General features: G+C 40.5%; 1 protein-coding gene across 3 annotated transcripts in view; it reads right to left on the reverse strand.

Moving 5' to 3' along the window:
• LOC122944520 (probable phospholipid-transporting ATPase IIB) overlaps window positions 1-15,010 on the reverse strand; it is a 302,414-nt gene that overhangs the window by 75,197 nt on the left and 212,207 nt on the right. For all 3 annotated transcript variants that reach the window (XM_044302895.1, XM_044302897.1, XM_044302896.1), the window contains exon 15: window positions 14,512-14,760. In XM_044302895.1, the coding sequence (XP_044158830.1) occupies window positions 14,512-14,760 (249 nt within the window). The remainder of the gene's footprint in view (window positions 1-14,511; window positions 14,761-15,010) is intronic.

A 15,010-nucleotide genomic window follows, 5' to 3' on the forward strand; every position in this document is an offset into this window, starting at 1 on the left:
GTCCCTGTTCACAGCATGTTCTAGAATTAGATGGACTTGTGACCTCTGCACTTTCCGGCAGACGTCCTGGGCTTATAGCCTCTCATGACTGTTTATTACGTTAAGTAAGCGATAGCTTTCCACGCTTGATATGTACACACACTTATGACAATTAGACCCCGTGTAGTTATGATTTTGCCGATGGCTTTTCCTGCTCGCTGGCAATGTTTGCTATGCAGCGGCTGTTCGTCCTGCAAGCGACAGACACATGAAACTTTTTACCTTCTCAGAGAAAATGAAATATTGATCACTTATCATAAGAAACAATGAGCAGAGTATAATCAGACACCGCGTTTTGAATACTAAAAGAGAAACTAATCCGGCAGCGCTTTGACAATTATGTAAGGCATGTCATGTGTCTTCAGGTGACAGCTTGTTACCACCTTGGAGTTCAGGCCACTGCAGGAATATCTGAGTCAGTGAATGCCATGGAGGAAACACACACCGGCACCAAATGAGCAGTTGTATCAGTAAGCTGTGCTCTGCTGTGTGCCTAGGGAAGAAAAATCACTTTATCTTGTACTTAAACTGTCCACAAGCAGGAGGTTTTATGTCCATTCTGCCAATGTTATGCCTGGACAGTCTGACTGCTTCACGACGGAGGACACAAGGACCTGACAAGGCTGAATTTCAGCCGGGCCAATCCTTTGCTTTCTACAAGTTCTCTCTCCCTCCATGGAGTCAAGCCAAGGTCACAATAAAAGGAATATGTCACCAATTTATAAAGAGCATCTATAAAGTACATATGGAATTGTGCCTTACGACCACAGTTACAGACACTAAATGGTGCCCCAAATGTTCTGGCACCATTTTAAACAATGCACCAAGTGCTAATTACCGCATCATCTGCCTTGTTGGCTAAGAGGTACAGGATGGCCCACGACAAAAGTAGCCTGCCTCCAATATCTTCAAGTCAAACTGCCTAATAGTAAATCTGGCTTAGTTGTCCATAGTAACCAATCAGAGCTTGGCTTTCAGTTCCTACAGGGCTCTGAAAAAATAAGAGCCGAGCTCTGATTGGTTGCTATGGACAACTAAGCCAGATTTACTATTAGGCAGTTTGACTTGAAGATATTGGAGGTGGGCTACTTTTTTGTGGTCCGCCCTGTAATACGCAGTCACAGCTAATCAGGCTGATAGGGAGTATGGTTTATTTAGCCCAAAGCTTTCTTATGTCCTAGTTTATAAGGATTGTCTACTATTGGGGAAAAGGGCTCTCTTTCAGGACAGTTTGCTTCTCTTGTTCATGGTTCTGTCTGGTATTGCAGGTTAGCCCCTTAGATTTAGGGAATTTTGCAAGTCCTCTTCGCTGCAATCATTTTTGTAGCCGTGACAGCTCTCAGCTCTGTGATGAGACAACCCCTTTTAAAAGCTTGTAGAAAATTATATAAAAGCCAAAAACAACTTCAAACTTCAACTGAAGAAGACCTTTGATAATGTTACTTGGTAAATGTAAATGAGACTACAGAAAAGTTAACAGATCATAATCACATTGGGGGCAATTCACTGAAGGTGGCTATTCATATCACATAAATGTAATGTGTATTGGGGCCTCTAATTCAGCATGTACGCTCTCTCCATTTACTTCTATGGGTGTTCCAAAAACAGTTGAGCTCAATTTCTGGATAGTCCATAAAAATAGGCATCTTTTTTTAAATAAAAAAATAGATGTGTCCATGATTTTTTTGAGGCTGGTGGTACTTGACTAGTTTATTTTGATAGCAATTATCATCATTTTACAGCTCACAGTAAATGCTGGTAAGGAGTTATTATCAGTATATCGAGCTATAGACATGTATTACTTATAATCTTTATCATTCATTATAGTTTTCCAAATTATCCGTAAAACGTTTTGACGGTCCATGATTTTGGGATAAGTTGTTCAGAAAAAAAGACTAAATCCTGGTTGGCAACCCTGGTGCCAAGATAGGAAAAACACTCAGCCAAACATACATGTTCTTGGTGGAAATGAGAGTTCTAGCCGTCAGAAAAGGTTATATTAAGTGTATGGCCAGCTTATGCAAAAACTGTGCCAGAAAGTTGCACCAGCATATTGGGATACACGGCGACCATCAGATGTGTCATGTTATAGACATTTTCTACACTTTCCTTGTGTAGATAAAGGGCTGGCCAAAGAAGCAGTGAAATGTGTATAGTATTGGTGTAGATATATTCCAGCCATGAGAGGCAATAAGGAAATGTATCTAATAGAGATGAGCAAAATAATTCTAAAATCCAAAATTTGGGAAATTCAAGCAAAATTTTTTAAGTTCTGATTCCACAGTACCCCAATGTTGTTTCATTAGATTCAGAATAATCAAGGCAAGAGAGAAAGATGGCAAGACACAGAAAAGACTTCTTCAGGCAATTAGAGTACTTTCAGAATAAAATCACATAGATGATTTGGCCGAAATGGACCCGAATAGGACTTTAAGAAATGTGTTCATTTACATGTCTAATATGCTTGATGCGCTAAGTTGATCGGAATGCGGACGATTAGTGTGCACCATCTCCACCAAAATATATGCATCCTATGGCAGTATTGATAAATCTTCCCAAATTGTTCTAATATAAGACGTTTTTGTTACCATATATTTAAATGTTCCCACTTGGTAGATGCCATTTGTCTGGAAATGATAACATATAAAATTACACATAAGAATATGTAATGGTATTTAAATGTAAACCACCTTCAGGGTTAAAATTATGTTTATCAGATGACAGTGCCATGAATTAAGCAAATCTGTTTAGACGTGAAAATGCTGAGTGTAAGGTAAAAACATCAATTGAACCATTTACTTGCATAAAGCTCTAGGGTGCAATATTTAAAGCACTTTATTCAATAAAAAATGCTTTTAAAATGGTACTTTGGTGATTGGGAAAAACTAGATTCATCTGTCAATGTGACTGCAAGAAAGTTCAATAATGAACCATTTACATTATTTTCCTCGGGCTCCATGACTTGTGTCAATAGTACTCTTTAAAAAATTATGATGTAGCCCTTGTACTTTGTAAATCACCAGACGCACATTTCTACCTATTGTAAGCTAAAATGATATGTAACAAAAAAGCAAATATAATGTATTGGCTACAATAAAATACGAGATTATTATTATTATTTTTTTAAAGAGATTATTTATTTTGAACAGATTTGGGGCACCACGGTTTAAATCTTAAAGGGGATCTGTCACCATGGAAACCCCAATTAACTATTGTAATGCATGGACAGCTAAAAAGACAGATTCAGTATATGCATTATTATTTTTTTATCTTTCTGCTCACTTAGGCCTCATGCACATGACCGTAATTTTTTTCCGTTTCCGTTCCGTTTTTTTTGCAGATAGGATGCGGACCCATTAATTTCAACGGGTCCGCAATAAACGCGGACAGCACACTGTGTGCTGTCCGCATCAGTATGTCCGTTCCGTTGCCCTGCAAAAAAAATAGTGCATGTCCTATTTCTTTCTAGTTTGCGGACAAGGAGAGGCATTATTACAATAGATCCGCAAAAAAAAACAGATCCGCAAAAAAACGGATGCTAAAAATCATCCGGTTTTTTTTGCGGACCGCAAAACACATACGGTCGTGTGCATGTAGCCTTACATTTCTTCTCAGTAAGATTGCAAAGTATTTGCATTCCGAGGACTCCTAAGCTCGGCAATATAACGAAGAGGACTACTAAGTGCTTCAGTGCGTGGACCCTTAGCTGGTTTACTGAGGGGGAATGTAAATGGGTAGAGGAAATTACAATATTTTTTGACCTATAAGATGCACCTGCCGATAAGAGGCACCTAGGTTTGAGAGGAGGAAAATAAGAATAAAAAAATATTTTCCATCAGACCTCAGCTCAGAGTCTCAATCAGACCCTCAATGATAATCAAACCTCAGATTAGACCCTCAATGTTAATAAGACCCCCAATTAGACCTCAGATCGGACTCCCAAAATAAAAAACCCAATCACACCTCACATTAGACCCCCATGCTAAAAAGACCACCATTCAGACACTCAGATCAGACCCCAATGTCAACATCCCCATTCAGACTTCAGATCAGACCGCCATGTAAGACCCCTATTTAGACACTCAGATCAGACCCCCAATTTTAAAACCCCACTTCAGACCTCAGATCAGACCAGCAGGTTAATAAGACCCCATTCAGACACTCAGATCAGACTTCCAATGTTAAGACCCCCATTCAGACCTCAGATCAGACAAAAACAATAAATCAGACCTCAGATCAGACAAAAACAATAAATCAACAGGGAGGGAATTCCAGGATAAGGAAAGAGGTTTTTCAGTTATCTGTTAAAGATAATGGCACTTCCAAATTGCAATTTGGGTTTATGAGTGGGGGCAATATAACACCTATTTTGAGTTGGTATTTAAAGTAATTGGGGTTGAAAGATAATCAGTTCAAGATGATGGAGTTACTAGTATATGGAATATTGGGGAGCACAAATAATGATAATTATATGTTTTATTTAATATATCACATTTGGAGAGAAATTAAAAAAATTATGGACATTAAAGGATATACAGATTTTCCCCTCATATGGAGCGATAACAATTTGGAAGAAATTCAGAAAATTAAGCACTATGTAAATTGGGAAAATAAGGGAATCTGTTTTTTGTTTAACTTGTTTGATGGGGATGTACTAAAAGATTTTGAAACACTGAGAAAAGAATTTGTGATTATGAATAAAAAGGTTTTTTTTTTATATTTGCAATTGAGGGGTTCAATGAACTCATCACTGATAGACTCTCAGAGATATAAAAAGGTCCCCATGGAAGATATTAATAAACTTCTTGACAAAAGAAAGGTAAAAGGGAGTATTTCAAGAAGAAACAGATTATTGTTGAAAATTAAACTGAGTAAAATCAAAATAGTAGCTAAAGAGAAATGGAAGAAAGATATTGATGGGTTATCGGATGAGCAGTGGGAGGATGTATTGAGAAATAGGCCTCTGGTCTCAATGAGGGCCTCACATGGGGTTTTATAATTTAGTATGGAGATTCCCAAAACTGTTTTGATACTGGTTGGAGATTATTATTAACCTTTTCATGACCAAGGGTCATTGATGCCCTTGTGACTCGGTCTAATTTTGCAAATCTGACATGTCACTTTATGCGGTAATAACTTTGGAATGCTTTTAGTTATCCAAGCCATTCTGACATTGTTTTCTCGTGACACATTGTACTTCATGAGTCATAAATTTGAGTCAATATATTTCATCTTTATTTATGAAAAAATCCCAAATTTACCAAAAATTTTGAAAAATTAGCAATTTTAAAAATTTCAATTCCTCTGCTTTCAAAACAGAAAGTGATACCTAATAAAATATTTATTACTTAACATTCCCCATATGTCTACTTTATGTTGGCATCATTTTGTAAATGTAATTTTTTTAGGACATTAGAAGGCTGAGAATTTTAGAAGCAATTCTTAAAATTTTTAAGAAAATTTCAAAAATCCACTTTTTAAGGACCAGATCAGGTCTGAAGTCCCTTTGTGTGGCTTACATAGTGGAACCCCCCATAAATTACCCCACTGTAGAAACTACACCCCTCAAGTTATTCAAAACTGATTTTACAAACTTTGTTAACCCTTTAGGTGTTCCACAAGAAATAAAGGAATATGGAGATGAAATTTCTAAATTTTACTTTATTGGCAGATTTTCCATTTTAATCCATTTTTCTCCTAAACACATTGATTATTAGGCTACTTTCACACTTGAGTTTGGTGCGGATCCGCACCGATAATACAACCGCATGCATCCGTTCAGATCGGATCCATTTGTATTACCTTTAACATTGGCCAAACTGATCCGTCTTCAACATTATTGAAAGTCAATGGGGGGTGGATCCGTTTTGCATAGTGTCAGTCAATACGGATCCATCCCCATTAACTTACATTGTGTGTTGGGACGGATCTGTTTGCCTCCGCATCGTCAGGCGGACACCAAAGCGCTGCAAGCAGCGTTTTGATGTCCGCCTCCAGAGCGCAATGAAGGCGGAATGGAGGCAAACTGATGCATTCTGAACAGATCCTTATCCATTCAGAATGCATTAGGGCAAAACTGATCAGTTTTGGACCGCTTGTGAGAGCCCTGAAACAGATCTCACAAATGGAAAACAAAACGCCAGTGTGAAAGTAGCCTTACCCTGATTCTGCGGTTTACAGAAACACCCCACATGTGGTCGTAAACTGATATAAGGGCACACTGCAGGGCGCAGAAGAAAAGGAGCGCCATATGGTTTTTGGAAAGCAGATTTTGTTGGACTGGTTTTTAGATGCCATGTCCCATTTGAAGCCCCCCTGATGCCCCCCTACAGTAGAAACACCCAAAAAGTGACCCCATTTTGGAAACTAGGGGATAAGGTGCCAGTTGTATTGGTATTATTTTAAGGTACATATGATTTTTAATTGCTCTATATTACGTTTTTTGTGAGGAAAGGTAACCAAAAAATGGCTGTTTTGGCACCGTTTTTATTATTTATAAGATTCATCTGACAGGGTAGATCATCTGCTATTTTAATAGAGCAGGTTGTTACGGATGCAATGATAACAAATATGCCTACTTAAGACTACTTTCACACTTGCGTTCAGAGCGGATCCGTCTGGTGTCTGCACAGACGGATCCGCTCCTATAATGCAGATGATGGGATCCATTCAGAACGGATCCGTCTGCATTATAGTTTAGAAAAAACTCTAAGTGTGAAAGTTGCTCAGACGGATCCGTCCAGACTTTACATTGAAAGTCAATGGGGGACGGATCCGTTTGAAAATTTAGCCATATATGTAGACTTTTTTTATTTATTTCACTTTAACACAATAATAGCATATTTAAAACAAAAAGTTATGTTTTAGTGTCTCCATGTTCTAAGAGCTATAGTTTATTTTGGGTTTTTTTAAAGCGATTTTCGTATGTAGGGGGCTCATTTTTTGCGGGATGAGGTGACTGTTTTATTGGTACTATTTTGTGGGACATACACCTATTTTTATGGCTTGGTGTTGCACTTTTTGTGATGCAAGGTGACAAAATGGCTTTTTTTTTTACATAGTTTTTATTTTTTATGGTGTTTATTGGACGGGTGGATCATGTGATATATGTCTAGAGCCGGTTGTTACGGATGCTGTGATACCTAATATGTGTAGTTTGTTTATTTTTATTTTTTCATTTTTTAATCTCTTATAAATGAGCGGTTATAGGAAAAGGCAATTTTATTTTATTTTTAATTTACATATTTATTTATTTTTTAACTTTTTTATTTTCACACTTTTTTATCAAGTCCCACTTGGATCTTGAAGATCCAGTGGGGCTAATGGCTGTATTATACTTTGCAATGCTCTTGCATTGAAAAGTACAGTACTATCAGGTTTCCTAATAGATGGCAACACCGGATGCCTTTGCAAAGTGTCCAGTTGCCATGGCAACCATGGGGAGATGGTTAAGAGAGGGAGTCCCATCCCTTTATTAACCCCATGGTTGCCGCGGCATCTAAGGGGTTATAGCAGCGTGTCATCATACAGCTGACACTCGTTGCTGATGGCGGCAGCTGAGGAACAGAGCCGCCGCCATCACATACAGCAGGGGGACCGCATTGGGGGCAGAGGGCACAAATGGGGGCAGGGAAGGGGGTAAGGCCAGCATGGAGGGGGCACGGATGGGGCACTGCCGGGACAGAAGTGCTCAAGAGCGCATGGCTGGCAAAAAGTTTGGCGAACGGGGGGAGGGTTACGCTTGGGGCGCGCACAGATTGTTGCAGGGGGCACAGATGGGGCCCACAGATCGGGGGCACGGAGCACACACTACCTGATTTCAGGCTCTCATCTGCAGAATGTAGATAAGCGCTTGAAACAGACACTTTTACACTGTCGCGATCCGATTGGTTAGTCTGCGCAGACTAACCAATCAGATCGATCTCCGGCAAGGGACCACTCTGATTGGTCCCTTGCTGGCATTACTGGACTGTATGCTGTCCATGACAGCGGCAGTCATGGGGCAGAAGCTTTAATCCAAGCGTTTTGCAGCGCTTGGAATGAAAAGCTGCCATAACGTTTATATACGTGCTAGCTGCACGGGGTATGTGCAGATAGCACGTAAATAGCCGTATGGCAGTCATGAAGGGGTAAAAAAAAAATATTGAAGTATAAATAGAGGGAGATCCATTGGCTTGTATATTAGGAATTACAATACACTTGCGGGTTTCTAAAATGGATAAACAGAAACTTTGTAAACTGCTCTTTCAAGCAAGACATCTTATTTTTTTTAATGGATTGAAAAAGACCCCCTTTCCGTGATAGAATGGAGGAGATCGCTGTATAATATGATAAAGAATTGTTGGTTAAATAGTAATATGCTTAGATTTTTTTTTTCCCCTCTTTTTTTCCCTCTCTCTCTTTCTCAGGGGTAGGAGGTTTGTATAAAAATAGACTGGAAAATAAAAAAATGTTGTGTGTAATTTTGTATTATGTGTTTTGCAAATGAATAAAAATTATTTAAGAAAATCAAAACAAAAAAAAACCTCTCCTGCTCCAGAAGCCGCCACTGGTCTGGGGATCTATCTCCTGCTCTTCCTGCCGCGAGCTGTGCTGTGACCTGACGCAGTCACAGCACTGCGAGCGACTGAGGACCAGGAGGCGGTGAGTACAGAGCCCGGGGAGCACTGCATTCACCGCCTCCGGGTCCTCCTGTACTAATGAGCGCTTTCATAATGGAAGCGCTCATTAGTATTCGCCCCATAAGACACTGACATTTCCCCCCCACCTTGCGGCAAAAAAAGTGCGTCTTAAAGGGGGGGAGAAAATACGATACATTAACCCCTTAAGTAACAGACCCATTTATTTTTATTTTTTTCCTTCCCATAATTCCAATAAGCATAGCTTTTTGAATTTTAATATCATATGGCCATATGAGGGCTTATTTTATGCGGAATAAGTTGTATTTTTTAAGGGCACCATTTAAGTTACCATGTTTGTTATTTGAAAAGTAAACAAAAATTTTATGAATTATGGCTTCACTTATCCAGAAAAAATTTACTGCATGGGCTTCACAGAAATTGATTTTTTCAAAATCTTTTTCTCAGAAGATTTTATAAATTTGATGGTGACCCAAACAAATTTATATGCCCAGCAATTTATTTCCCAGAAGCCATTTGGTGCTACTTTCCTTCTGACCCCTGTGGTACGCCCATATAGCAGTATACAAACACATATGGGGTATTGCTGTAAACAGGAGAAAATGGGCAATATATTATGGTGTACATTTTCTCCAGTTCCCCGTTGTGAAAGTTAAAAATTTAGGCCTAAAGTTCATTTTTCTAATAAAAATTTAAATTTTTCATTTTCACTGCCAATTCCATGAATCACTGTTGAGGACAAAGTTCTCACTACACATCTTGACATATTCCTTGATGGGTGTAGTTTCAGAATCGGGTCACTTTTGAGGGGTCTCCACTCTAGGGGTACCTTAGGATGTCTTCATATGCGACATAGCTCCCAAAAGCCAATCCTGCAAAATCTTTCCTCCAAAAGCCCTATGGCGCTACTTCCCTTTTGAACCCTGCCATGCACCCATACATCATTTTTGAGCACATATGGGGTGTTAGCGTATTCGGTGGGAAATGGGCAACAAAATCTTGGGTGCATTTTGGCCTGTTACCCATTGTGTAAGTGAAAAATGTGGGTGTAAAGTAGGGGTGCACCGAAATTTCGGCGGCGGAAAATGCCGATTTTTACATATCGGCCGGAAATAGCGGGGAGGGACTGGGAGGAGGAGCTGGGGGCCGGTGCGTTCACTGTGCTCCGGCCCCCAGCTCCAGTAGTTATAAAATGTTGTACAATTAATAAGCATTCTATTCATGAGGCCCCCCTCTGCAGTATTACATTCAATACAGCCACATCCTACTCACAGGGCTGTGCGGGCCGGCCGGGCAGACGAGCGGCAGCGTCACGACTGACGTCACATGCCTGCGCCGCCTCCTTCATTCAGAAAGTAGGCCGGGCACATGAAGTCAGTTGTGACGCTGCCGCTCCTCTGCCCGGCCGGCCAGCATTAAGATGACAGCCCTGTGAGTATGATGTGGCTGTATTGAATGTAATACTGCAGAGGGGGCCTCATGAATAGAATGCTTATTAATTGTACAACATTTTATAACTACTGGAGCTGGGGGCCGGAGCACAGTGAACGCACCGGCCCCCAGCTCCTCCTCCCAGTCCCTCCCCGCTATTTTCTATTAATTGTACAATGGGGGGGGGGGGGGGGGGGGCTGTGGATGGCACTGTTATGGGGTGGGGGTCTGTGGATGGCACTGTTATGGGGTGGGTGGGGGTTTGTGGATGGCACTGTTATGAGGTGGGGGGGTCTGTGGATGGCACTGTTATGGGGTGGGTGGGGGTCTGTGGATGGCACTGTTATGGGGTGGGTGGGGGTCTGTGGATGGCACTGTTATGAGGTGGGGGGGTCTGTGGATGGCACTGTTATGAGGTGGGGGGGTCTGTGGATGGCACTGTTATGGGGTGGGGGGTCTTTTAAAAGTATTTGGGCAAAAAGGCAGTTTCGGTTTCGGTTTCGGTCAAGGGGTATCCTGAATTTTCGGTTTCGGACGCGAATTTTCATTTCGGTGCACCCCTAGTGTATAGCAACTTTTTTGGGGGCAAAAATTTAACATTTTTCTTTTTCACAGCCAAGCGTTTCCTAATTCTGTGAAACGCCCGATGGGTCAAAGTGCTCACTACACACCTTGAAATATTCCTTGAGGGGTGTAGTTTCCAGAATGGGGTCACTTTTTGGGGGTTTACACTCTAGGGGTACCTCAGGGTGTGTTCAATTGCAAGATGGCGCCTGTCAATTATTCCTGTGAAATCTGCCTTCCAGAAGCCATTTGATGCTCCTTTCCTTCTGACTCCTGTGGTACCCCCATATAGCAGTATACAAGCACATATGGGGTATTGCTGTAATCAGGAGAAAATGGACAATAAATTATGGGGTGCATTTTCTCCAGTTACCCCTTGTGAAAGGGAAAAATTTGGGCCTAATGGCAATTTTTCAGAAAAAAAATAAATAAATAAATTTTTAATTTTCACAGCCAATTCCATGAATCACCTTTGAGGACAAAGTTCTCACTACACATCTTGAAATATTCCTTGAGGGGTGTAGTATCCAGAATGGGGTCACTTTTTGGGGGTGACCCTAAAAAGTGACCCTGCAAAATCTGTCCTCCAAAAGCCCTATGGTGCTACTTTCCTTTTGAACCCTGCCATGCATCATTTTTTGAGCACATATGTGGTGTTGGAGCATTTGGGGGGAAATGGGGAACAAAATGTGGGGTGAATTTTGTCCTGATACCCCTTGTGAAAGTGAAAAATGTGGGTGTAAAGCAACATTTTCTGAAAAAAAAAAAAAATTTTTTAATTTTCACAGCCAAGTGTTTCCTAATTCTATAAAACGCCCGATGGGTCAAAGTGCTCAATACACACCTTGAAATATTCCTAGAGGGGTTTAGTTTCCGTAATGGGGTCACTTTAAGGGGGTTTCCACTGTAGGGCCACCTCAGGGTGTCTTCATATGCGACATGGCTCCTAATTACCATTTCAGCTAAATCCGCTCTCCAAAAGCCATATGATGCTACTTCCACTCTGAAGCACGCTGTGCGCCTATACTTCAGTTTTTGAGAACACATGGGGTATTTCTGTAAACTCCAGATTCAGGGTAATAGATTTTGAGTGTTTTGGCTGTTAACCCTTGATTTGTTGCAGAAAAAAAAGTTTTTTAATTTCATTCCAATTTTCATTTAATTCTCGTGGGGCACCTAAAGGGTTAACAAAGTTTGTAAAATCAGTTTTGAATAGCTTGAGGGGTGTAGTTTCTAAAATGGGGTGATTTATGAGTAGTTTCTAATATGTAAGCCCCAGAAAGTGACTTCATAACTGAACTGGTCCTGAAAAAAAATGGGGTTTGGAAATTTTCTTCAAAATTTTAAGATTTGCTTCTAAACCTTCTAACATCCCCCCCCAAAAAAATTGCATTTTCAAAATGATCCAAACATGAAGTAGAGTATATGGGGAATGTAACATAACTATTTTTGGAGGTATTACTATCTATTATAAAAGTAGAGAAATTGAAATTTGCTAATTTTTAAAAATGTTTGGTAAATTTGGTATTTTTTTTAATAAAAAAAATATTTTTTTTTTACTAAATTTTACCACTGTCATGAAGTACAATATGTGATGAAAAAAAGGAAGGTAAAAAAAAGTGTCATTTTATTATCCCCACCCAGGATACTGGTATATATGCTGGTCACCAGGCAACTGAATCTACAAAAACGGACCCGGATGACAGACAGTTGTGCATCCGCAATTTTGGCAGTCCCATTGACTTAAATGGGACCCATTTAAGTCAATGGGACTGCCAAAATTGCGGACCGTTTTTCGCGGACAAGAATAGGGCAGGTTATATTTTTTCGACGGACTGGAACCACGGACGCGGATAAAAAACAGTGAACTAAGCGCATTTTCAATGACCCCATAGAAATAAATGGGTCCGCATCAGATACGCTAAAATTGGCGGAACGGACGTGGAAACAAACAACGGTTGTGTGCATTATACCTCGCTCCCTGATAGCAGGAAGCTTACTGTGGCTGGCCTAGGAAGCTTTAGTAGCGTCCAGGCTACCATGGTCACTGATCAGATCCCCATGATTTCACTGTGGGGGCTTCTATCGGAAGGCAGGGGGAGCTGTTGCCTGCTGTCTTCTGTGTCTGTAATATATAGCCCGTATGGTGTGGGTCCAAACTTTGGGAAAATTATCACTAACCAGAGTTCGTAAGAACGTTCATTATCGATTATATGCCTATGTAAAGGTGCCGCTAATTACTCGCTGAACGACCGAAACACTCATTTAATGGGTAATAGGATCATTCATGTGGTCCCCTAAATCATTGTTTCTGAACAGCAATCAGCTGCCGGCAAATAATTAATTAGTCAGTATGGGGAAAAGTTCTGACATAAGCCATCGCTCTTTCCCATAAGGTGGGGGAGATACCTGCATGTAATAGCAGCGATCTTCTTCACTGACGAACAGGTGATTGTCGAGAAGGAATGCTTCCATTCCGACAATCGTCTGCTCAATCGAGCAGTGTAAAGGGTCCTTTAGAATATTTCAGAAGTGTGGGAGGTAACTAGATTACCTGGAGAAAAACCCATGAAAACACAGAGACAACTTACAAATTCCATAGAGATGTTGCCTTGGATGCATTTGAACCCATACCTGCAGTGCCGCAAGGCAACAGTGCTAATCACTGAGCCACCAAGTTAAAATAATTAAAAACTAGCAACATACAAAGGGGACATAAAGATATGATCCATGGTAAATATGTAGACACATCAAGAGACAAAAACATATACCAACTAATCCCCATAAAGTCAGAAATATCCTGTATAACATAAAAGTGCTAATTGGAATTCTAGACAACATACTTAAATGATGTGGCACGAAATACAGAATATAGCAAAAATAGGACCCATAAATTATGTATGGTTATTACCAAGATCCAGCCTTACCGTACAAGTGAGTTTTACATAAAGAAATAATCTGCCATTAAATTTACTTTTCTGATGAGCATATTCTAAGGTCAAGGAAATGAATAGTAAAATTAAAATGAATGGCCTCGCTTTTGAGATTATCTTATTCAGTTACTATAACCATGAGATTTCAACCAGTGATGGTCAGTTCACAGTGTTCGCCAGTTCACAGTAAGGTAGACTCACCCGTCCAGCGATGCACACGTAAGCCCTTACCTGTGCCGCGAGCCGGTCTGAAATCAAATGCCGTCACCGGGAGCAGGCAGTTCCGAGAACAGCCCAATGAAAGCCCCCGGCGGCTGTTCTCGGAACTGCCTGCTCCCGGTGACCGCATTTGATTTCAGAACGGCTCACGGCACAGGCACAGGTAAGGGCTTACGTGTGCATTGCTGGACGGGTGAGTCTACCTTACTAAAGATGGCAGCCCGCATGTGTTCGCTGGCGAACACTGCGAACTGACCATCACTGGTTTCAACAAGGTTAAAAAGTTAGAATTCCCCTTTAATAAGACTTGTTTTCCCCCAAGCTGATCAACCATCTGTTTATAATGAAAGTCATGAAGCTACATTAGAAGATCAGACAGAGCCCTCTGGCTTTATGGGATCTTTTAGGGCTTTGGTATTTTTGATGGTAAGAGTAGTGCTGCAGACTGCGCTGTGTTTGCTATTCGAAGAATCGGAAAGCTTGCTGGAATACCACGGTGTCTTACAACGTAAGAGCACACAAAGCTTACAATTATTCAGAGAGACAGCCCCTCACAAGAAGTGACTGGCTTCACTGACCATAACCTTTTCTGAAATAAATATATTACATGTTACATTTGCTAAATTTGCAAAAATACTATCAAAGTCGGCATTAGAAGATATAATTAGGGAAAAAAGCACACTGACCTCATCAGGGCTTGAGGCTTGGTAGGTGCGGTTTTCATCACTGAAGTCCTGGTCCACTTCAGCACCCTCTGCCTCTCCATTCACACCAGCACGAGATTCATAGACAGGAGTAACATTATGGCACAAAGCAATTGCTTTCACTGCCTCATGGACCCTGCTGCTCACAGTCCTACGGACTTTAGGTGCTGAAGATTGGACTTTTTTTGAAGGAGTTGCACTGGTATTGTTATTATTTGTTTGGGGCGGCACCTTTAAAATAGATGAATGCAAAAATTAAAGGCACTTTCATTAAAGCAAAACAACATTTTCATGTGTAATTATAAATCCAATGTGGGGCCTGTATCTCAGAGAGTTGTAAAAATAAAGTATGCACTATAATTGACAAGCCCAAATGTATGACTAAGATGCTCAAATTTAACAAATATTGGAATAAGCGCCTATAGCACCATAGTGTTACCATAGAGGTATTATAAACACCTGTTCCAAGTTTCCCACCGTG

This window comes from Bufo gargarizans, chromosome 8, assembly GCF_014858855.1.
Source record: "Bufo gargarizans isolate SCDJY-AF-19 chromosome 8, ASM1485885v1, whole genome shotgun sequence".
In the NCBI taxonomy this organism is placed as follows: Eukaryota; Metazoa; Chordata; class Amphibia; order Anura; family Bufonidae; genus Bufo; species Bufo gargarizans.